Raw genomic sequence first — 25059 nt, forward strand, 5'->3', positions numbered from 1 at the left:
TTTAGGGTTTTTGTGAGATCTAAAAATCCCTACAAGAAGCACTTGCACTTTAAAGTTGCATAAGATAATACGGTGTTTATATCAAGTATTTAGAATGGGATCATCACAAATTTATTACGGGGTTTGCTTGTCCAGCTACATATTAAAACACAAATGAAATTTATTACAGGGTCATAAACTTTTAACACCTGGTGCTAATTATTAAAAATATTATAGTTAAAATTTAAATTTTAAAAAGAAGTATTGTATGTTTTCCCAAATTTTATTTTTTTTAAAATTATTTTTAGAGTATGTATTTTTATTTTGGCTTTGCATTGAAATTATACGTCATCTCTACATCTATCACCACAGAATATGTTAGGCAATCCTATAACCACGCCACGGATGCTGACAGCGGCCTACCGAAACACAATGCATCCGTTGCAACCCCTGCTATTCACAATTGTCCCCGGTCTTCAATTTAGTATCATGTTTATAATTTAGTATTCCATTTGTATTGGTTTTTCAACATTTGTTTTTTCTAATTTACTATTCTGTTTGTAATTTAGCTCTTTAGCATTTTTTTTTTCTCTATCCTAGTATTCCATTTGCAATTTAATTTTTAATCTAGTCTTCCATATTTTTTATAATTTGGTATTTTGTTTCTAATTCAATTCAACATTTTTTTCCCCTATCCCTACTCATCCCTAGACTAGTTTACTGACTAAAAAAAAGCGATGAGGCCATCGTTTCCATACACGCAGCAGAACTATTGCTTCGATCTCTTGCTCTTCTCAGCCATTCTCACCCCCGCAAACTTAAAAGCATTCATTAATAACACTTGTTATAGACAGTCAGCCTAACGTATCAACCGCACATTTTTTTCTACGGCCCAGCTGTTGCCTCTTCTCAGCTATTATCACTATCGCCGCGCTCCCTGTGGCTGCAATCTCCACTAGAAATGGCGTCCCTCTCACCTTAACAACCGCTCATCGTTGGTCTCCCTCTTTTATTAGTCTTATTACCACAAGTAAAAAATGAGACATCCTATACGAAAAATTCCGTCTAGAAAAATTAAATTATGGATGATGACGTTTAATATATGGATGATGATGCTGTCATATTCTATTGGCAATGATGAAACCACAATCGTATCTCCTTTTCTGCGTGTCTATCATTTATTGTTACCACTGTAGGAGTTTAATTTCGACGCTAACAATGAAGCTAATTTAGTTTTTAATCTTCAAGATGAACAATAAAATTTGTTATTATGATCAGCTACACTTCCATGTTATCTGTAATTTGATGTTGATTGGTTGGTCTCATCTGCAGCTGGGTTTTACGAATACAAAAGAAAGCGATGAGGTTACCCTTTCCGTGCGCGCAACCGAATTTGTGGCCTTGGACGATCTCCGGGGTAATTGGGGAAAATTGGAATAGAAAAAAAAAATGTTGAAAAACTAAGTTAGAAATAGAATGTTAAATTAGAAAAAAAATTTGGAAATACTAAATTACAAATGGAACGTTAGGATAAAAAAATGTTGGAAAAGCTAAATTACAAACAGAATGCTATACTAGAAAAAATTGTTAAAAAACCAATACAAATAGAATACTAAATTAAAAATAGAATACTAAATTAAAAATAGAATACAACATTAATAGATGGTGGATTCTCTCAATGAATGGAACCAAAGGAAATACAATCAAAATATCCGCCAATGCGTGAATATGAGCAATCTTTGTTGCCCCCACAATTATAGACCAACAAATAACCACTACAACGAAAGTGAAAGATAAAACCCATGTAGAAAAATCTCAGAAAATCTATTTTCATGATTAATAAGTTATTAGTGGAAAGGCGGCATGACCAAGTACATGTTTTGGTTTTTTGCCTCTGTGAAGTGTATCACATGTCCCTGTAAAAACTGTATTTCAACGGAAAGAATCAAGTCAGTCCTCAATGTAATGTCAAAATAATCCATGACTTCATGTTTTTTGCTCTTTCAATCACGAAAACAAAAACCAAGCTCAAACACCCCACCCAAAAAATGGTGGCTCCTTCTATCCTCAAATTCTATTATGAACCGGTGTCCATCTCCTCACTGGATTTCTTGTACTCTGGCTTAAGCTCATGGGTACCTTGATTGGGTCCCCTCTTGTTGTAAACACACAAATCGTTTAATATCTCCTTTACAAATTGCTGCATAGAATAAAAAAGAAACACAGTCAGCGGAATAAGGCAGCATTCACCTAAATAAAGAACTTGAGACGTCAATATAAAAAGAAAACCTATACCGAAGCTTGCAACAAGATTATTGGTCAATACACATTGATATTACTTTACTTCCTTGCAGTGGTTTGACTAGCATGCAAAGAATTCTACTGCGCAGGTTCAGAAACACAGAAAAACTACATGTCGTTGTCAATGGGATTGATGGTTACAAGCTGAAAAAAGAGATTTTACAAGATTAAAGTAAATGCGAAGTGGGGGTTTGCTTTGGCCGGCCACCAAATTATCAAGCCATTTTGTGAAAATTTGTTTAGAAAACTAAACTGGTAGATTTAGAAGAAGAATGCTATAAAACTTTCAAGTAGCGGCGGAAGAACTGCTTGAAAGGTGATCAAGATTCAAGATCAATAGTTATATTGAATATAATAGGATTAAAAAATTGTAGGATGCATAAAGGGCAATACTATTCTCAATATGACCATAATTATTTCATTTAAAAATTTATCATTCATTACTAGCATTATTGCACGTGCAAATGCACAAGCCATCGATATTAAATTTATTTATTCTAAATTATATTTAAAAAGAGCTAATTGTATTTTAATATCTTAAAATTACATCAATTTCTCAACTTTTATATCATGGAGCTTAATTGCTCAAACATACTAAAAAAGGTGATATTGTAATCTTAGTCGAGCATGAGAATGTAGCTTTCCATTTACTGAATATCAATTAAATCAGAAAATATTTTTTTCTCAATAATATAAAAGATTATAAGGAGTTGTTTAAAAAATTCTACTATTTAAATAAAAAGTATTATTTAAAGTGATCATGGTCATTTTTCAATTGTATATTTTGCATTGAGATGTATTTAATAATCATCTCGGAAACGAAACTTACCATTTTATACTTATATCTTATTATCATTTTATATTTTAATCTCTTACAACGTATAATTGATGAATATTTAATTATGTTAGTTCAAATCCTATTCTCATTCATGATTTAAAATGCTCTACCAATAAGGAAAAGATGAGCATTTAATTATTGTGAATGAAATTCAATTCTCAGTCATAATTTAGAATCTTCTTGAAATAAGAGAAGAAACGAAAGAAAGGGGAAAATATTTCATGTGAAAAATTACAAATATGCCCCTCACACTTCTACTATGATGAGAAATGCCCTTCAATCTTTTTGGTACACTCACTATGATTTTAATATAATAGCGTAGTATAGATAGATACTTATGTTATTCACACATGATTTTAGCTTTTTTAAGGAGAATGAAGTGCATTCTAAGGCCTTGTTTTGGCAAACTGCTAAAACTGGCCAGGTTCAAACATCGTTCCAATTTTAGTATCTTTTGTGATTGGGAAAAATTGGGTTAAAGATGGCTCAATTGTTTAGTCTGTTTTTAGTTCATTTTAGAGGCTTTTAACCAGACTAGAATTGAACCAGCCCCTACTTAGTTCAATTCTAGGCTGGTTAAAAAATAAAATTAAGCTGATCCCAGTTTGAAGAGATTTGTTGAACAAGCACTAAGATGTGGAAAGGCATTGTAGGAAAAGGGTCCAAAACAGAAAAGGATACTATTAGTAATTAATATCGCAATATTGTTTCTTCCATTAACGTAGATCAAATAACCAAAGGAAAAGATGATAGATGAACTTATATCAAATCAGATTAAGCAAAGTGCTGGGTCGAAAGTGCTTGTGTTGTGTTTCTTAAAGACTGCAGGAACAAAAAATGAAGATCGATGCAGCCAACCCCAAAGTACTTTACGCTTTTTCCCTAAAATTGTTGATTAAACACAAATGTAAGAGCAATGGAATAAATATTCAACAGAAATAATTCAAGTTCTTATCACAGACAGTCGAACTTCTCAAGTTTAAACTTCAAACAAATAGCATACCTCAGGCTGATCTGTTTCTACTACCAGTTGCTTCAAAGCCCAATTTGGTTGCCTTTCAAAAAGTTTAAACATAATATTTTCAAGTTCTCGGCGATCTCTTCGTGTGCGTTTTGTATCAGATGGCTTTGTCGGTAGTGCTTTCTTCTTGTCCTGGTACAGTAAGATAAAATTTCTTATAAAAAATGCAATGGCTATTAGAAAGTGAAAAAATAAGAATATTTTTGCTTCTAATCTAGCCAAAAGTTTTTCTGCCAGTTCATTTGTGTAACCCAACTTTGCCCCCAAATTTACAAGATAAAATCGAATGAAAAGGATTGATACTCTCATTAACCAGAAAATAAAAAAACCTTAACATAAAATACAATAACACAGAGTAGCCCAGTGTCAGCCATTTATGTAAAATAATAACAAAAATTAATACATCTAAGGAACTTACCTTTCCACCAGTCAGATTGACACTAACCATACCAGGCAACGGCGTCATATGCATACCATTGACATTGCCAGTTAATACCTGAAAAGACATGTTGTAGACAAAAGAAAATACTTACTAAACCATAATCTTCAGAAAGAGAATATATCGGCTCAGATAAGTGCATGCCTGAGTTTGCCTGGTCTTAAGCATAGCTTTGTTTGTTCTTTCACGGCATAACTTGCCATACTGCATGAAGTTTTCACTATGAGGCTCCATGTCAAATTTATGTTCCATCTTTCCTTCCAATGAGAACCTTCCTGCAGTTTTTTTAAAGAAAAAAAAAATCATTTTTTACAATTTTATAATAAACTAATAAAAGCATTCTGGCAGGAGGAACACAAAAGGTAAATACAAATGCAGTAAATACAAATGCAGAGATTTCTGCATTTGTATATATACAATATTCTAAATATCAATTCATTTGTCAAAAAAAAAAATATTGGCAAGTGACAAGTGTAAGTTAATATAGCACAATGAAGACTAATTTTCAAATCCCTAAGATAATTCCAGAATCGGGCATTATGAATTTATTTGAGAAAGTAACCGTCAATCAATAAAAAGTCATGACCAAATTTATATGGCCTTTGATGTATTGTTTTAGCATAAATTGAAGATAACCCCTCCAATTTTCAAAATGTTACATTAGCTACCACCAAACAATTTACTATCAGTAACCACACAACTCTTCATGTTGCAAGCGGTCCAAGAAAACTATACATATGCCTTTTATGAAACTAACTGAGAAGCGGAGATGATTTTATCACCAACACTTTTTAACTTTCAATGCCCATTTTCAGCTCCACCAACAACCTAAGGGGATTTTCAATTTCATTGTCCAACTATGCTTTAGTATCATCTCGGGGGATTTTTAAATTCTATCTTCTAGCTCTTCTCCAATATCATATTAAGGAACTTTCATTCGCATTTTCCAATTTTTCAATTTCTCTACGGACAGATGTAGGTTTTCCTCAAAGATTGCTTTTGTTTCCTAGACCTTGAGATTGGAATCTGAAAACTTCTAGGATCAGCTTTTAAGGGTACTGGATATGCTGTTTGAATTTCAGGTTTCTAAACATGTTGGCATGGTAAAGAAGAACATTTTATCTTCTGATGCCTTTTTTATGTCTTCTTGTTTTAATCAGAAGCACTGATTAGGAAACCAGACCAACTTCAGAATTTCACTAGTACTCAAAATCTTCTCTCCCTATCTTCCTGATAATTCATCCTCGCTTTCTATTTTCTATTCTTTGATTTCCTTCCTCTTTTTCTTGATCTGGCTACAAAAAGACAAGTAGAAAGTGGGAAAGCTAATTCTCTTCTCCCGAAAGCCAGAACGAAAGTAAATTTAATGCTAAAAAACAATAGGAGAGGGGAGTAATAAGTCAGTTGATATTTTGGACTAGTTTATGGAATACAGACAGGGTAATGTTTTGAACATAAATTGATTATTTGTACTTACTTTTCTTAGTTATCTTGAAACATGAAAATTTAAACATTTTTAATCCTTCAGTCGAGCATGAGGGCGCTTAAAGACTTCGACGTGAGATAACACTCTTGGATCTCCCACGATGCCTCGGTCATACAACTGTAATGCATGTCATCATCCTTTTGTAACATACATCTTTTACAAGCAAGATGCAAGTTTTTGATTTGCATCAAGTATACTCCAGTTTTATTTGACTGATTTGGTTGGTGGACAACTTGTTACCTACATAAACATGTACATATTTGTGTCTAAATCTATAAAACATAGATACCCAAGATATAGGGGTTTTGAAAGGTGAAGACAAACTAGTTAGCAATGAGAAGATGCAAACGCATATCTGTCCCTGCTAAAGAGTAAAGGTAAAAATAGGAGCTAAGTGATAAAAAAGATAATGTCAGAATTGGCCTTGCTGCTTGGATTTGCAGTTCGGCTGTTGAATATTGGTTTAGATATTAAAAAAACTTGCAATTAGTTCCATGCAAAATACCAAGCCATGAATTTGCTAAGTTAAACTCTTTTAGGGTTTGGTGAGCACAGCTAATTCATAAAGAATAAACCACACAGCTTAGAAGAAGAACAAATATGAATGCCAAACACATGCTAGAGTAAGTATGATCAGAGTATTGAATTACCTTATTACATAAAAAAAAATTAGGCGCTAGTTACTAATAGAAACCCCCCCCCACCCTAATGTATTGCCCAGATGTGGATAGAGCCCTTCATGTGTTCCATTGGTGCGGATAGACTGCTGTACTATTTGCACAAGTGCGGATAGACACCCTCGGTGAACTTTTTAACCCTTAAGATTAAAAAAAATTTAGCAATTGGATATCCGCACCAATAACACTACAGGGCGTCTATCCGCCTCAGTAAAACTTCTCTTAATCTTTTAGGGGTAAAAAAAAAGTTTACTCAGATGGTCTATCAGCACAATTAGAACTATAGGGATCTATCCACAATTACATGATACTACTACATGGGTTCCATCAGCAATTAACCCACAAAAAAATTATGGTAGGTTTAATTGCAGTGATACTCGTTCTCATGCCACATTAGGCTGTGTCGTACTATAGCATTGCATTGCTTATTGACATACGATACATATTCATTAATAGGAGAAAATGTAAATGACAGGTCAATCAGTTAGTGTCTTAGTGATGATCCAAAAGAAACAAACATGTGAAGATAATATAGATTATACTCAAATTTGTAGCCCACTAATTCTTACCTTGGTTTGATTCAGAAAAAACACACATGGGAACAAAGTCCTTGAACATATTCAAAGAGTAGCTCTTTGGGGTATTCGCAATCTCATTTTGAACTAACTCCATCTTGAACTGTCAATCCCAAACATGCAAGCAAGATTAAGAAAATAGTTTTAGGGAAAGGATGAATTCATAACGTGGCTTGTTAATAGGCATCAATAACTGAAATTTCATATGACATGGTGGGCGCCAGACAAAAGTATAAGCAGAATTACTATACAGTATACACTTGACATAGCTTATATCAAATAGACAAAGAAGTATATCTCAAGGTTTACATTAAACATGTGATGTTAAAATCAAAATGAGAAGATGAACACAGTTTTAAAAGAACTAGCTCATATGATATATATGCATAATTGTTGCACGATCTCAATTTCTAGATAGATCAACAAAAATGTTGAAAGTCAAAGAACAGTAAATACTAATCCAAGCAGAATATATGGTAGCATCTAGTCGAGTATATTTGATGAACAGCAAGACCTATGTAATAAGAGTTTCCAGATATTTATTTATTTATCACTGCAAGACATCCAGCCAGCAGGATTAGTTAGATCAGATATTAGATTTTCCCTGGTTAGAGTGGTAAACATTATTCATCAAATCAGGCTGCTATGCGTAACAGAGTTATCCAATAGGACACTAACCAACTTGAACATTATATGAAGAGATCCAGGACGAATGAATGAGTTTGCTTACTTGTGTACTGTATGGAGACTCAGGTTAAGTTAAGCCAGTGAATTCATATGTCAGCATCCCCATAGCAGATTCATCACATGCTAAATTATTATAAAGATAACCATGACATTTAGGTTTAGGTTTATGGAATTGAATTTCACATAGGTATGAATGTATGTATGCACGTATTGTGTGTGTCTGCGTAAACAAACATTTTTAAACAACAAATCTGTGATACCTGCTGTGCATGCATGGACTTGTACCTAAGACCATTACCATAATTAATCTTGATGAAATTCCTTAATTTTACTGAAGCTTCATTACTAGAGAGCTCAAGTTTGCCAGAAAATTGCCCAACTTCAGAAAACTTTTCATAGATACACTACACAAATAAGCTTTTTTAAATAAATGCTAAACTCCAGATGCTTGTGAGTGCATTACTCTATTTGACATTGCTTTAGTTTCATAAAAGCTGCGTTCAAATACTCTTATGCTTGAAAAAATAAATTGAGACCAAACTTTAACAAAATAAAGAAGAAAACCAGTTGCACATATAACATAATGTACAAAGTGGCATGTCTACCTAGCAAGAGACCAGGATGACATGATATCTAGTTCATAGCCAAAACTGAATAGTTTTCTTCTCTCGACAACGTTTGATTTTGACAACTTTGATGCTTAGCTATAAATTGAAGCTTCCCCTCTTGCTTACATCAAAATGAGCCACTTATGGAAGTGACTCAATGTCAAGAAAGCTCAACAAAAGGAATTTACCATGTTTTTCTTTATAGCTCCATCTGACTTCAGCCATCCATGAATTGATGGCTATCTTCCAAGCCAAGAAAAGTATGAGCAAGAAGAGGTCTAGCAACATTAATGGACAGCAGTTCTACCCCTTTTCTTGGGGTGTGATCTATGTTCATAACATATTTGCCACTACACTTCTTTCTTAACCTTTTCCAATTACCATAACAATGTTGCCTGGGTTCCCAGATGTTTTTTGAAATGTGATAATGTTGCCAGGACTTTTAACGGTTTAACCTGGGCAGAATAAATGTCAATACTGCTGAGCTGCAAACTAGATTAAAGCACTATTCTTAATGCCTATGGAAAATAAGACCTTCCATGTGTTAGTGGAGTATGGCTTATCTTGTCTGTAAACAATAACTAAGAGCTTCTTTAATTCTCCGCTATCAAAGCATGTTAGATGGCTGATAAAACAAGCTATGAATTTGCAGAAATGAACTGCACAGAAGACCCTATCAGCTCCACCTGAAGAAAGAATTGATCCGCTAAAATCAGTGCGAACCTCATTTGCAAAGACACGGGTTATAAGCCCCCGACAGAATATCAAAACGGACATCCAAAGGAGATCCTTCAAGAGAGAGAGTGGCAAGTATCTCTATCCAGACTGAACATGTCTTTTATGACATCCTTATAAGTTGATCTAATGAACTGCATAAATTGGTGAAGATTTGAAGGAGTAGCAGGGACCCCTGAGATTGAAATCGGAACCTGAAAACTAAATTTTAATTATGAAGAAATTTTCACTGTAGACTCAATCCCATATTTAATCCCTAAAACCAACCCACTTTAAATTTATTTATGAGAATCGACCCACTTTGAGTTAATTACGGTACTAATTAGTCGGGGTTGCCAACTCCGACTAATTAGTAACCTAATTATAAGCGGGGTCAGGGAGCAGGGAAGGTCTGCGGTTGCTAATTAAGCTACTAATATTAGAACCGCAATTAACTTAAAGTGGGTCGGTTCTCATAAATAACTTTAAAGTGGGTCGGTTTTAGGGATTAAATATCGGAATGAGTGTACAGTGAAAATTTCTTCTTTTAATTATTTTCATAATGTCTTGATCCTTTTTAAGGTCACCATTTCTAAAACATACGGCGGGGAAAAGAAACCCATACATTTTGAGCATGATATAAGAATCGCAATTAATGTTTAAATATTTTTCCATGTTATTTCACCTAACCACTAATAAGTCAAAAAAAAAACTGCATCGCTGCATCCCCTCTCTCTCATTCAGCTGATCCACCTTCCTCTCGATCTTCCCCTCAAATTTCTCGGAAAAAAAAGAAATGAAAAAAATCGCATCGAAGGACGAGAGATAGGGACCTGGGGAGAGGTGGACTCGTCGTTGCTGAGAGGGTCGAGGGAGAGCACGACCTTGGCGACGACGGGATGGGCGGTGGAGGAGGAGGCGGAGGCGGTGGAGTCAGCCGCCGCCGCCGCCGCAGCCCTAGTGGCCGCAGATTGCCAGGATCTGGAGACGACCGGGGGCATTTCATCAGCCAGACCGAGCGATCGGCCTTTCCTGTCTCAACGACGTGCCTTCCGTCTTCGCGTCAGCGACATCGCGGACGGGTTTCTCGTGTTTCCGTTTTCGTTGTTGCTGCCAGCAGCGGAAGAGGGAACCGCGAGAAAGTTTATGATATCGACAGACAGAGGGCTCGTACAGAGATATATATAGAAGGGGGTTGGGGTGGGGGTGGGTGGGATGGGGGTGGGGGGGGGTGTGGGTGGGATGGGGTGAGATAATGACTGGGGTTCTAAATCTCGTCGCGGCCTCATCATAACCCGTTACTCGAATCCATTGTTAATTTTTGGGGGTAATCTCACAGGCAACCTGCGTTTGATGGGTTTTCAGAAAACCTCCCTCAACTTTAGGATATCTCACATAACACCCTCTAAAAATAAAAATAAAAATAAAAACTTTTTTTTGAGAGGAAAAATCCATATTTTGTGGAAATCACAAAATTCAGAATTTTTCTCTCCAGACAATTTTAGTTATTTATAAACTATTGATATAGAGGGAATCCGCTGAGAAAAAGTTAAAGAGTATTTCGTGCGGTGACAAAACAAAAAAGTTAAAGAGTGTTTCGTGCAGTGACAAAACAACATAGTGTCTAGTGGTGTCACATGAAACCACCGGATTGCATACTTCAAAAATATTTTTATTTACTTTCATTTGTATTTACCACTTAGAACAAAATTCTGGATCCACCAGTGATTGTGTGACACCCAAAGTGTAGGTAGGTCATGTGAAATAAGCAAACTTCGGAGATGTTATATGAAACTTACCCTAAAATTATTAAAAAAAATATCTCAATATAAAAAATGCCCTACCCCCCCCCTCCAAAAAAAATATTTTGGAAAATTGAGGGAATGGTATTTTTTTAATAATTTGGAGTTCTTTAAAATAATAATCAAACTAGCTTAACATGTTATGTTTATACAGAAACTTAAAACTCATCTTATTTACAAGTCGATGATTCAACGACTAGTGATCAGAAAATTCTAAACTACACAAAATTTTACATAAGGAAACAGGTATCAATAATCAAAAAAAGGGGGTTTTGCTTATAAACCCAAAGTTTTACTTCCAAAAAATAACCACTTTGTTCTATATGCTCCAATAAACCCAAATTTCAAACTTTGTTTACCTTTAGACCCAAAATATAGAACACAGAGTGTATAGCTATATACACTACGATATGCAGCTATACATCCTAGTGTATGTAGCTATACATCCAAAGTGCGTAGGTGTACGCCCTAGAGTATGTAGCTGTACATCTTATAAAATGTAGCGGTACATCCTATTGTAAGGGGCTAAATACTATGTTGTATATTTTGGGGCTGTTTGGTTCGTTGTTTTAGGCCAAAGAGATACAATTACCCCTCTGACAACCCCCTCCACATGGGCTAAATGAGTTTTTGCATTTCTTTTCTCAGCTTTGGCTCGCAAGGAAATGGGCTGGGTTACTCCCTCACATCTCAGCCAAATTTTCGTCAACCATTTCCGCTCAAAATCCACGAAAATCGTTGGAAACCCTAGTTGCCTCTAACAATATCGATCTTGTTTCTTATCGTTGCTTTTTTTGGCGAAGAAAGAGAAGGCTAGGGTTACCTCCCTCCATTCTCTCCCCGCCAGAAATTTCACACGAGCTTTTTTCGTCGACTTTTTCATCTACTAGGGTTTTTCGTCATCTTTGTCTTTTGCCTTCATTGTTGGCTTCTTTGTCGTTGTTAATTGCTCAGTGAGTTCCTAAACTCTACACATTTTCTTTAAAATTATGATTTTGTGGTTAGAGTGATGATGAATTGTGTAGTATTAGAGGAGGAAGAATGGGTTATTGTGATCATTTGTGGTTAGGTTGATGATGAACCGAATTGGCTTGACTGAGGAGATCTGAAATCCTATTGTTTGTGATCATTTTCGTTTTGCCTGAAAGTTGAGATCTGAAATCCTATTGTTGCCTGAAATTATTTATGAAATTCCTGTCATTTTAATGTTCAGATCTGAAATTATATTGTTGGCTGGAATTTTTCATGAAATGTTAGTTAATAATTTGTAATTTGTTCACACATCACATGAATGTTCACACATCTTTAATATGCAATTTGTTCGATTTTTGAGTTACGTAAAAATTGCCACAATACACATAAACAAACACAATTGCTACTTAAACAAGGTTACATGTCATATCTTTGAAAATATATTAGTTTGTAATTTTTGAAAATATATCAGTTTGTAATCTTGTTGGTTTGTCATTAATTTTTGTAAATTGCAATTCATTCAGGTTTTGTTAGAATTCTACTTAGTTTCTAACTGGATAATGATTTTTGCATCGTTGATGGATGGTGATGGGGATTGTACCGATGAACAAAGTATTGTTAATATGGTTCAATGTGTTGCACTATCCGTTTTTATTATAATAATTACAGTCATAAGGAGAATACAAGCTAGACGTAAAATCAATTCGCAGTGGTCCAAGTGAGGAGAAAAAAAAGACAAGAGAGGGCTAGAATTGAACACATAGAGTGTATTTATAATAGTTTTAGTGATAGTTGTGTAAATTATATTAGAATGTGGAGTGGTGCTTTTGTTAAATTAGTGAGTATAATGAACTAGCGAGTATAATGAGAAACAATAGACTGCTAAAAGACTCAAGGAATGTAACAGTAGAAGAACAATTTATCATGACACTGAACATTTTGGGTCATAAATCTAAAAATCGCATTGTCAGATCTCATTTTATAAGATCAGGGGAGACAGTCAGTAGATATTTCAGCCAAGGTATTACAAGTAATTATTTGCCAACGTGGACACTACCTGAAACAAGCTCCTAATGACATTCCCCAATAGATCGTTAACAACCTGCTATACTACCCTTATTTCAAGGTATATCTGCACTTTAAGCACATTTACATGTATAATAAAGGAAAGTAAATTTTAATTTAGGTGTGTGATGCATGTATTATAGGATTGCATTGATATGATAGATGTGACTCATGTTGATGCAATGCTTTCGATTAATCTTGTTACACGCTTTCCAGTCCGCAAAGGTGTTACACAGAATGTGCTTCTGGTTAATCTTGTTGTACGCTTTAGGGACTCATTTTCTTATTTTCATTGAATTAATTAAACTATACTTTTTAGGACAAGAGCTTTAAGAATGCTAAGCTTAGACAATACGTCAATAAACCCTTGAGGTATTATGATGATCTCGCCCTCATCATCAGGGATGATCAAGCTACAGGACAAGTTGCTAGTTGTAGGGTCAAAAAATTTGAAGTTGGATTGATTCTCTTGTTTTAAGAAAACTGGGTTCGATCACTTGGTATGAAACCCTTACAATCACTCATACTCTCTCTCGATTACAGATGAAGAGAAGATTAATTCAGCTCCTTCTTATTTAACGTGGGTTCTTAGTGGAGAAAGGATGCCTCCCCCAATACTTGAGTCGATATTGCCTCTCGTTGACGATCAGAACAAGATTACTAAAGCTTCTGATGTTCGTTTGACTGCTAGAACCGAGGTTTGAATTACAGATCTATACGCAGGAGTTCTGATCTCTGATCATAGCCAAAAGTCTAAAAGTCCGAACCCTTTCCTCTGTAGCCATCCATGACTATTTATAGGGTTTAAGCAAGTAACCGACGTGCTATAATCACGGGTAAAGGGGCGTAACTGTCTCCTCCAAATCAGCGTGCGCCGTAACGTGCTCCTAAAGATTAGCCCACGTGGCTGACTAAGTCTTCAAAGTCGTTACAGTTGGATCTCCCACGGACGATGAGCCTTACTGCATGGTGAGGTTCGTCAGATTGGACGAGCCTCAATATACATCGAGGTTCATCTTATGAGGCAAGTCTGACGAGCTTTGTCTTCACTGATGAGCTCTGTCTTCATTGACGTGCTTCAAATCTCGTTTCCAACGACAAGCTTTGTTATTTGAGATGAGGTCTGTCATTGTAATGACCCTCGTCATGCTCGTTATGAGATTCAACGCTTCAATGCCAAATGATTAGCCGATGATCTATGAAGATCCATGAGAGTGGAGGAGAGATAGGCTTTTTGACTAGCCTCTCAATCTCCTCTCCTCCTTTCATGTTGATCATGCCTATTTATAGGCTTAGGACCATTATGGAGTGAGTTAATGAGCTTTAACTCCCCTTATAATGAGTGAGTTAGTGGTTATTAACTCTCCTTAAATGGATGAGTTAGTGGTCATTAACTCTTCTTAAATGGGTGAGTTATTGGTCATTATCCTCCTTAAATGTAGCCTCTAAAAATAGTGACAAACGAGATTCATTAATAATGGTTATGCACGAGGTTCATCAATAATGGCCATGACGAACTTTATCTTTAATGACGAATTTTGTTTGTAGACGAACTTCATCTTCAATGACGAACTTCGTTTCTAGACGAACTTCTTCTCAAATAACCAAGTTTGTCTTTTGAGAGGTGAGGTGTCATTCGACGAGGTTCATCTATGGATGGACTTCGTCTTCAATGATGTTCATCATCATGATGGGCTTTGTTGGATGAGATGAGGTTCATTATGATGACGAGCCTCGTCATGCTTGTAGCGAGGTTTAACATTGCTTTATTCCTTAGCATTTTTTAGTGTCTACAAGACCCCCTTCAAAGTTTTCAGACCTAAATTGGGTTGCATGGGTCTGGAATACTTTAAACTCTCTTGGTTGTGGTGAGCTTAGTTTGCACAACGAGCTTGGCCTCTTGGCTTGCTCAGACTCTTGGCGAGCTTTGATGCTTCGGGATGAACCTCGTGGTTCCAGACGAAGTTTGTCATTTCTGGGCGAACCTCAATACTTCAAGATGAAGTCCGGCTATTCATTGAATCTCATCATTCTGTGTGGGCTTCGTCAGACCCATGTGTGATTGACAACCAAGACTTAGGATTTTTAGCAAACACTCAGCTATCAACGGACTTGATGTATCTTTACCAACTACCGTTTGAGTTAGACTATCCATGCATTTTACCCTTAGCATGATAAGTTGGCGATGAATTTCTCTTAGGTTTAATGCTAAGATTTATTCTCTATCTTTAGCCGTTCAAGGCATTGGATTAAGTGTTAGAGTTTGGTTGTGTCGTTCAGTATAACAACTCAACCTGGTATTTTGAAATCGAGGCTCATCGCATGGTAGGTCTGCTGGGATGATATGGTATCATTAATGAATAGTGACTTATTGCATGGTAGATTACTATTTAGAAACAAGGGGGAAGATAGAGGCTCATCGCTTGGTTGGCCACTATCAACGAACAACGTCATGATGTTTTGGAGGTAATCAAGTCATTCAGTGACATGAACGTATAACGATTGTGATTAAAATAGCGGTACATCACATGGTAGGCTACTGTTTGCGATCATTCTAAGGAGATAGAACATTCGGAAAAGACCAGATAGTGAATTATCGCATGGTAGATTACTATCTTGATCGAGAGACAAGTAGGGGCTTATTGCATGATAGAACACTACTTGGCGAGGGGGATCAAGCCGTTGAATGACATGGGAGTATAACGACTGTGATTAGAATAGTAAAACATCACATGGTAGGTCCTATTTTCGATCATTCTAAGGAGATAGAACGTTTAGAAAAGACCAGATAGTGAATCATCGCATGGTAGATCATCGATAAATAAGTAGGTGCTCATTGTATGGTAGAACACTACTTGTTGAGGAAAATCAAGTCGTTCAGTGACATGGGAGTATAACGACTATGATTGGAATAGTGACACATCGTGTGGTAGGTCACTATTTTTAATCATTCTAAGGAGATAGAACGTTCGAAAAAGACCACATAGTAAATCATCGCATGGTAGATCACTATCTTAATCGAGAGACAAGTAGGTGTTCATCGCATGGTATAACACTACTTGATGAAGTATTTTCAATGGGGTGTTGGCCTTCTTGTTTTGATGATGTTTAATAAACAATTTACTTCTAATGTTGTTTGTCTAGTGTTTGTATTTTCGTATTTATTATAGGAAAACAACAAGTTGGAGGATGGATGGAATTACGCATTCACGATCATATCCAATGGAGGTTGGCGGAATTGTGGAGTGAAGCCTTGCATTTCAAGTTGAAGATCCAAGTTCAAGCTTCATCCGCAAGATTACCAAGAAGAACTTATTGAAGATCAAGATCATAGCTTGGGTAATTTAGTTTAGGAGTTTATATTATGTGTGTTAGTACCTTAAGCTCAATATAATACACACACACATTTATTGGTTTCCATGTATATATGATGCGGCATAAACATGTACCAAAAAGGTTGCAAGTACACAACCGTGTCAAGTTATAGTATTTATAAACCCAAGAGGGTTCTAGCCTCAAGGTGAATAGTATAAAAAATTAAAATCTAACTACAAAATAAATTACAAAATCTAAACTACAAAATAAAATTGCAAGAATTAAATGCAAGAAAATAAATCTATTCTATAAGCATAAAATAAATCTAAGGCAAAAGGGTTCTAGCCTCTTGGCTATTTAACAAGAAAATAAAATCTAAATTACAAGCATAGAAATAAATCTATACTAATAAGCAATAAAAGAGAAAAAGAAAAGAAATGCAAACCTTCAAATAATTCTCCATCTTCATCTTCATCTTCATCATCCAACTAAGAGAAGAAGAGAAAAATTTAAAGTGGTGAAAAAATTATTATTATTAATTGCAACAAAAGTTACAATTTTGGAAGGCCTTCTCAATTAAGAGTAGCCCTCCTCTCCAAAAGGAGTTACAAAAATTTTCACACCTCTAACCCCTCACTCTCTACCCCTATTTATAGTAAGGATCAAACTTGAGCCCCAAGACAAGCACAATCAGCCATTGACGCGCGCTACAGTAATCTGGCATCGATGCAGGCATCGATGCAGGTATCGTTGCAGGCATCGATGCAGGCATCAATGCCCACATCGATGCCGACATCGATACTCATTATTTCCAAATTCTGATTTCACGGATAGCTTCGTCTCATAATCGATGGGTTTTTGTTGAGAGATGAGAGTTTGAGATTTATTCTTCATTAACCTGCAATTAAAAGATAAAAACAATTATTAGTGATATATTTATTCATATAAAATAGATAATGAGGGTATAAAATTGTAATAAAAATATGATTATCAATATATATAGTAATATATATACATATATGTTTTGGTTTGATAGTTTTCAAGTTTTACTATGAAACAATTAAATATAATTAGAAAACATATTTTTGTTTTATACTTACATGCATATATATGATTTCATCAATATCAATTTTATTCAGTTCAATGAAATCATGTTTTAGTGCATTATATGTGTATTTTGATAAAATACTATATTCATTGTTTATAGACTTCATAACAATAGTTTACATCTTTTTTCAAGTCTATAAAATCATTTTGTATTGTTTTAAAACATGGTTAAGCTAAAATGTCAAAACTCATATGTTCACATTTTCATGTTTTGGACTATTTTGTAAAATAACAATATTTTTTATTTGGGAGGTCCTTTTTGAAAATCAGTCTTTGTAGCATGTTTATTATCATGTCTATAATCATTCTCCAAAGTTTTATATTTTTTGGAATTTATTTGATATTTTTAAACAGGGTTTTAAAATCAGAAAATCAACTTTCAAACATGTTTTCTCATATGTCAGTTTATGGTCGACCACCACGGTCGACTGCGCCTTTGTTTTTAACCTGCGGAGCTAACAGCAACTTTCTCGGTAGACTACTACGGTCGATCGTCAGCTCGAAAATTCCCGCGGTCGACCGCCACGGTCGACCGTCAAAGTTTCTGGAATTTTCTGATCCTCGAAAGTGGCTCGCGGTCGACCGCGAGATTTTTACGGTCGATCGCCGTTCACTCCAACGGTCATTTTGTAAAGAATCTGATTTTCAATTCTGTTGGTTTTTTGGTCATTTCTGTTGGGTTTTTGGAGGCTATAAATACCCATTGATCTCAGTTCTCAAAAAAAAAAACAATAAGAGAGTGTTTTTAAAACAAGTTTAAAGAGTTTTAAACAAGGGTTTAAGTTTGGTTTAAGTTTGGTTTAAGTTTGTTTAAGAAGCTTTTAAGCATTTGAAAGTTTGAGTTTGTGAAATCAATTTCACAAGAGCTTGAGGAGATCATCTATTGGTGTTTGAGCATCCAACTCTTCTCTTTCCACTCTTGATCTATTGAGAAGTTTTCTAAACTCAATCTAGCTTTATATTTTATATTGTTTGATTATCATTTTATTAAGCTAGTGTTCATATTGAGTTTAGTTGATTTTATTTTCTCTTTGTTTACATATACACAACCATTGAGCTTATTGTATTTACATTTATAGTATAATTGGGTTGTGGGATTGTGTAACTTAGAGAGTGAGCTTATAATTCATTCTCATCCATTGTAGAGAACAAACACTTTGTATTGTGCTTATTGTGAGATTTACTTTGTAATACACTTGTACACCGAGAGAAGTGTGTGGCGAGAGTCGGGGATCGTCCCAAGAGAAGTGGCGTCGGTTGATGAACCTAAGGAGAGGTTGTATCCGAGCACTTGAGGGAGACACGTCTAGTTCAACACTTGAGAGGGTGTAGAGTGGGATTGCAAGAGTGTGTTAGTTATAGAGTTTTCGGTAAACTAGAAAACCGTATTGTATGGTGTAAACGTTATTCGGGTAAACGTAGAAAACCCGGTTGTGATAGTGGATATCTCCTCGAGGTGAGGAGCGGAGACGTAGGTCAAGTGGTTAGACCGAACTCCGTGATCATATCGTTTTGTTTGTGATTGCATTGGCGTTCTTATTCTTGATTCATATCTTATATCGCCTTTGTGTATTGCTCTTTATATTGCCCTATCTCTTTTGTAGATTGTTTATTTACCCTTGTGTTAGTTTATATATCCTTGCTCATATATTTGTAATATCTCATTGCTAGGATATATTCATATATATTTGTAATATCTCATTGCTAGGATATATTCATTTGTTCATATTGCTTATTCTTGCTTGTAACATATTGTATATCTATCTTGCAAGAATAATTTATTAATTAGTTTTAATTAGTATAAAATCGGATTAGATTAGCATAAGATCCTAATCACCCCTCCTCTAGGGTCCAACACAGGGGTTAAGAAATTGACTATCAGAGGTAATCATTAACGTGATAATTTTATGGACCCTCCATCCTATTAGAGAGGATTGATGGGGGAATTTGGAGGAAGTGATTATCAGAGATAATCATTAACATGATAGTTTTGTGATCCCGCCATCCTATTAAAGATGATTGGCGAGGAAATTTGAAGGAAGTGACTATCAGAGATAATTATTAACATGATAGTTTTATGGTCCCACCATCCTATTGAAGAGGATTGGCGAGGAAATTTGGAGGAAGTGACTATCAGAGGTAATCATTAACATGATAGTTTTGTGGTCCCGACATCCTATTGAAGAGGATTGGCGAGGGAATTTAGAGGAAGTGACTATCAGAGGTAATCATTAACATGATAGTATTTTGGTAAGGGGCCAGATGCTCATGTCTGACTTCGGCTCATCTTGGAGTTGATTTATGATGAGCTTCGGGTCGTCATGGCTTCATCAGAGAGAAAGCTTAAGGTAGTACATGGTTTTGCAGAGAAACCACGACTACCCCCACTCCAGCGACAGCTATAAATTAGGATTGAAGGGTAAAGACTCCTGCATCTAATAAGGCTTGGATCTTATTCTTCAGAGTGTAGCATTTAGAGGTGAGATGATGAACCATCCTATGGTATGTACAATAGTTGGGTTCATCCGTTCTCGACATCTCCTCAGGTCACATCGATTCTAGGAGCTTGATCTTTTTCGTCTTGATCAAGGATTTGAGTATCGGGACGATTTGCTCATCTTAGAAGTCGTACTTCTGCTGAAAGTGACTATCTGAAGATTTTCCTTTCTGCTTCACCGAAGATTTAGGGAAAATATAGTTTTCACCGCCAAAACATCTTTCCCTTTTACATAAGTCAGAGGGGTGAGGTTGTCTTGGTCATCACCCCCTTGAAAATCACATGGCTCTTCAGTATCTAGCCTTTTTTTGAGCATGCTTTCAACCTGTTCTCCTTGGCGAACAAGCTCTTTCCAAGTTCGGGTCTTCACCGCTCCAATCTTAGATAAAATATAGATCGAGAGATTATTGCGACACATCTTGATCAACGTACTTTCAGAGACTTGATCACAGCAATACAGCGACCGATTTCTAAATCTCCTGACAAAGTTGCTGACGGACTCTGTCTTTTTCTGCTTTTCAACTAGTAGGATGGCCATAGATACTTTTGTATCATCGTTAAAGAATCTACCCAGAAATAGCCTTTCCATGTCCTTCGAGCAAGTGATCGATTCAGGCTCCAGTCTACGAAACCATTCAAAAACGACCCCCTTGAGAGTACTAATGATAAGTCGAGTCATAATGGGATCATTCCCTACTATGTGTCCAGTTTGCACCTGGAAATAGTAGATGTGTTGGGTCGGAGAACCCTTCCCATCGAACTGCAAGAGGCTGAGTTGCTTAAACTTTGGAGGATAGGGAATAGCGTCCCATTCGGCAGGGTATGGCCTGACGACCCCCAGTTCTCTGAAGTTTCTCTGAAGCTTCAAAGCCTTAAGCTATTTCTGGAAATCGTCCAACTTATGATCTCGGTCATTCTTACGCGGGTTGGGACCAGCTTTGGATGATTCAGAGTGACTATTAAAATTCTTTTCCTCCTCATCTTCTTCACTATCGCCATCTTGATTTTGACGGTTAGATTCCCGAGTACTGGGTGAAGGTTGTCGGTGCCTTGATCCTAAGAATTCGGCGGTAGCTTTCTTCTTCTTCTTCTCCTTGAGGAGTTTGTCCACCATATCCTCCAAGCGTCTGATGGTTTCTTGCTGTTGAAGGAGAGCAGCTTGTTATTCTTCCAACCTTCTTACCATTTCTTCTTCATTCCCGGCCATGTGAGCGCTCACTTGCTCACTTTGATCGGTGCTGGAAGGTTGAGATGTTGCAATGACAGAGTTTTCAGGCTCTTCATCGACATCATAGGATATACCCGCTAATTTTCGATAATCCAACGGGATACTTGCTCCAGTACGGGTACGGGTGTGTTGGTAAACACCCTGGCTTTCAAGATCGGATGACTCAAAAGAATCGACTTGGGTTTTACCCTTGCCTTTACTGACTATATTAATCGTCACTTCGACGTGGTGATTCTTGGGTGATTGTTTCTTAGGACGAAAACACCTTCTTCTTGATGACGTGGTGATTCTTGGGTGATTGTTACTTAGGACCGAAGATTTATGTGTTGATTCCCCACATGAGCATTAGGAAAGTACTGTAGAAATAAGCTTCTCATAGCAATAATGAGATTGCATCTGACTCATGATGCACTTGCGCGTGAGATAATCCCGAAGGTTATCAACAGGACAACCCCCAGTTGACTCTTTCATCTTGGCTTTACCCGAGTGAGGCCCTCTGAATGATAGAGATTGATGACCTTGAGTAGCTTGACAAACTCCGCCATTCATGTGATGAGGTTCGTTGATAGGACGAGTTTGGCGAGTTTGTCTTCTCGATCGGTTCTTAATTTGAGGTTCGTTTTCTTGACGAACCTTGGTATGAATTGCTTATTGAGCTTGCTGAACCTCGTTTTGAGGATGAGGTACGCGACTGAGTCTACTCGGGTACGAGGATGAGGTTCGTCATTTTGACGTTCCTCAGTCACTTGACCCCCGTCAGACTTGTTGACCTTGAGCTGGTCAGCTCTTGGTCGATAGTGAAAATCATCTAGCGAGATCAAAGCTCGAGCCCTACGACGAGCTTGGTTCTGGTGCTAACGTTATCGACCGCGTCTCGACAGTGGACCAACTGGCACTTTTGCTTCAGTCGAAACTGGGAAGGTTCGTCTGCGGATGGACTTCGTCTTCAATGATGTTTATCATCATGATGGGCTTCGTTGGCTGAGATGAGGTTCATTATGATGATGAGCCTCGTCATGCTTATAGCGAGGTTCAACCTTGCTTTATACCTTGGCATTTTTAGTGTCTACACTAGTGAAGCTAGAAAAAAGTTCAGCCGTAGTGAGTCCATAAATCTTGAAGATGATGCTGACTCACCTTTGCATACCCCCCAATCCCTTCAAGTACATGTTTAGATGACGAGGACACTCCTCCATCTAAGGAAGCACCCAACACATCAAGTTCTAAGGTAAAGTAATCCTCCGCCAAGGTAAAAGCTCGTAAGACCAACCTAGATAGTGAGATCATGCTAAAAATGATGGATAAGATAGATGTATTTAGCGCAAACATGCAGTGTATAAATATGCATTAGACCGAGAAGTTATCCACGGTCCTATATGCTCATTTATAAGACTTTAGTATTGCCAAATTAGATACATACTACCGTCACCTCTTTTTGAATGAGCATGAATCAAGACTATTTATGGGCATATTTTAGGTTGGTCAGAAGTGTTAGACCCTAATTCCATTAGGAAAGAACCCTAGAGGGGGGTGAATAGGGTTTATGCTAATCTAATCCGATTTAATATCAATTAGAACTAAGTAATAAATATCCTAGCAAATTAGATATGCAACAAGATATAGATGCAAGGATATATAATATAAATAAGGGTAAAATAAACAAACTACAAATATGATAGGGCAATATACACAAAGAGTAATAGACAATGTCCATATAAGATAAACACAAAAGTAAATATGCCAATGACAAACTCAAACACAATCAAATAATCATGGAGTTCGGACATTCCGTCCTACGTCTCCGTCCCCACTCCTGGGGAGAAATCCACTATCACACCGGATTTTCAACGCTCACCCGAAAACGTTTACACCACACAATATCGGTTTTCAATGCTCACCGATCAACATTCACAATCACTCACAATGTAACTACATAACTACCACCTTAATTGTTGGCCTCTCACGTATCTCCCTCAAGTGTTCGGAATTACTACCTCTTATTAGGCTTTACTACCGACGCCACTCTTCTTGGGACCGACCACGTCTCTCACCTCTATACTCTTCTTAGTGTACTTGTGCAATACAATGTGACCTCACAAATTAGCTCAACAACGAATGAATGTTCTCTATACAAGGTGAGAACTCAATTAAGCCCAACTCTATGTTACAATCTCACAACCCCAAATATACTATGTATGAAAATACTAAAAGCTCAATGTGGATGTGTGTAACAAAGAGATACAACATATATAAACTCAATTAAAATCTAGCTTATGAAAATTAAGATCAAACATATAAATTGTTAGAATTGAGTTTAAGAAAAACTTCTCTATATAACAAGAGTTGGAGAGATGAAGTTGAAGCCCAAACAAAGAATGAATGATCTCTTCTTGCTCTGGTGAAACTTTCTTCACAAAACCGAAACTTGAAATAAAACTAAAAAAACTTAAATACTCTTTAAACTTGCTTAAAAACTCTCTTGGTGGTTCAAAATAGTTATGACAATGGGGTATATATAGGGTAGAAGAAACCAGCCCAAGAAAACCCAAAAAACCCATAAAAATCATTAAAATACACAAAATCTGGAAATAGCCGTTACTGTGCAATGGTCAGATTTATAAGTAGATTTATAAGTCGACTTGGTGTAAGCTGACTTGACAATTCACACGAGTCGACTTGCAGAAGAAAACAACAAGCTGAAAAACAGGCCATAAGTCGACTTGCGAAATGACATAAGTTGACTTGCTATAAGTTGACTTGCTATGATATGTAAGTCAACTTGTTAGAGGCTAAATACACTTTCTAGAGTAGTTCATAAGTCGACTTATTAAACCTAATCAGTCGACTTATGAACATGTATAGAGATTGTGCATGTCCAAAAATTAACTTTTAAAGTGCATTTAAAATAGCAAATAAATTCTAAAAAATGTAAAACTTTGAAAAATATTTATAAACATGATAATAAACATGTTACAAAAAGAATTTTTAGAATTACACTTCCCAATTGTAAAATCTTATCATTCTGCAAATATATCCAAAAACATGAAAATACAAAACACTTGTTTTTGTCATTTTGGCTTAAACAAAATTTTGAAACTTTATAAAATAATTTTATAGACTTGATAAAATATATAAACTATCACTGTTAAGTCTATAAACCAAAAACTCAATATTATGCAAAAATTCAAACAACAAATATGATTTCATTAAATTTAAACTTGTTAAAGTGAAGTATCTACACACAAGTATAAACCTAAACTAAATTACCCAAGCTTGAAGGTCTTCAATATAGCTTGTCTTGGGTGCGGATGAAGCTTGATCTTGTATTTGACTTTGAATTGCATTGGCTTCATACCGATATTCCTTCCATCCTCCAATAGATATGATCGTGAAAGATTGATTCTATCCATCCTTCGACCGATTGTTTGTCTAGAATAAATACAAAAACACAAATACTAGACAAACCATATTAGTTATAAATTATTTGTTAAAACATCATTAAAACAAAAAGGCTAACAATCTCCCCCTTTTTGATGATGACAAACAATTTACTTAAAGAGTATATATAAAATAAACAATAAAATATAATACTAAAAAAAATATAAATATACTCACATATTTCTCCCCCTTTGGTAACATCAAAAATGGGGATACAAAAGAAATAGGAAAGCGAAAGCTCCCCCTACCTATAAGCATGGTGAGTATAGAAACAAATAATAGGGAATAGCTCCCCCTATCAAAAGGCCTT

The 25059-nt window shown here is 36.0% G+C and overlaps 1 protein-coding gene across 1 annotated transcript; it reads right to left on the minus strand.

Moving 5' to 3' along the window:
- On the minus strand, window positions 1785-10499 carry LOC109837756 (general transcription factor IIF subunit 2-like). Its single transcript, XM_020406104.1, has 6 exons — window positions 10159-10499; window positions 7311-7419; window positions 4723-4853; window positions 4558-4635; window positions 4122-4271; window positions 1785-2179 (listed from the first exon to the last, which is right to left on the minus strand). The coding sequence occupies exons 1-6, from the start codon at window positions 10324-10326 to the stop codon at window positions 2057-2059; spliced, it is 759 nt and encodes a 252-aa protein (XP_020261693.1). The 5' UTR covers window positions 10327-10499; the 3' UTR covers window positions 1785-2056.

Source organism: Asparagus officinalis, chromosome 4 (assembly GCF_001876935.1).
Source record: "Asparagus officinalis chromosome 4, Aspof.V1, whole genome shotgun sequence".
In the NCBI taxonomy this organism is placed as follows: Eukaryota; Viridiplantae; Streptophyta; class Magnoliopsida; order Asparagales; family Asparagaceae; genus Asparagus; species Asparagus officinalis.

Excerpts from the sequence above, each read along its gene's own strand:
- LOC109837756 (XM_020406104.1), bottom strand. The coding sequence starts at position 10,326 with ATGCCCCCGGTCGTCTCCAGATCCTGGCAATCTGCGGCCACTAGGGCT. Across the intron at positions 4,854-7,310 it reads TTTTTCTGAATCAAACCAAG|GAAGGTTCTCATTGGAAGGA; the intron begins GTAAGAATTAGT and ends AAAAAACTGCAG. Across the intron at positions 4,636-4,722 it reads TTAAGACCAGGCAAACTCAG|GTATTAACTGGCAATGTCAA; the intron begins GCATGCACTTAT and ends ATGTCTTTTCAG.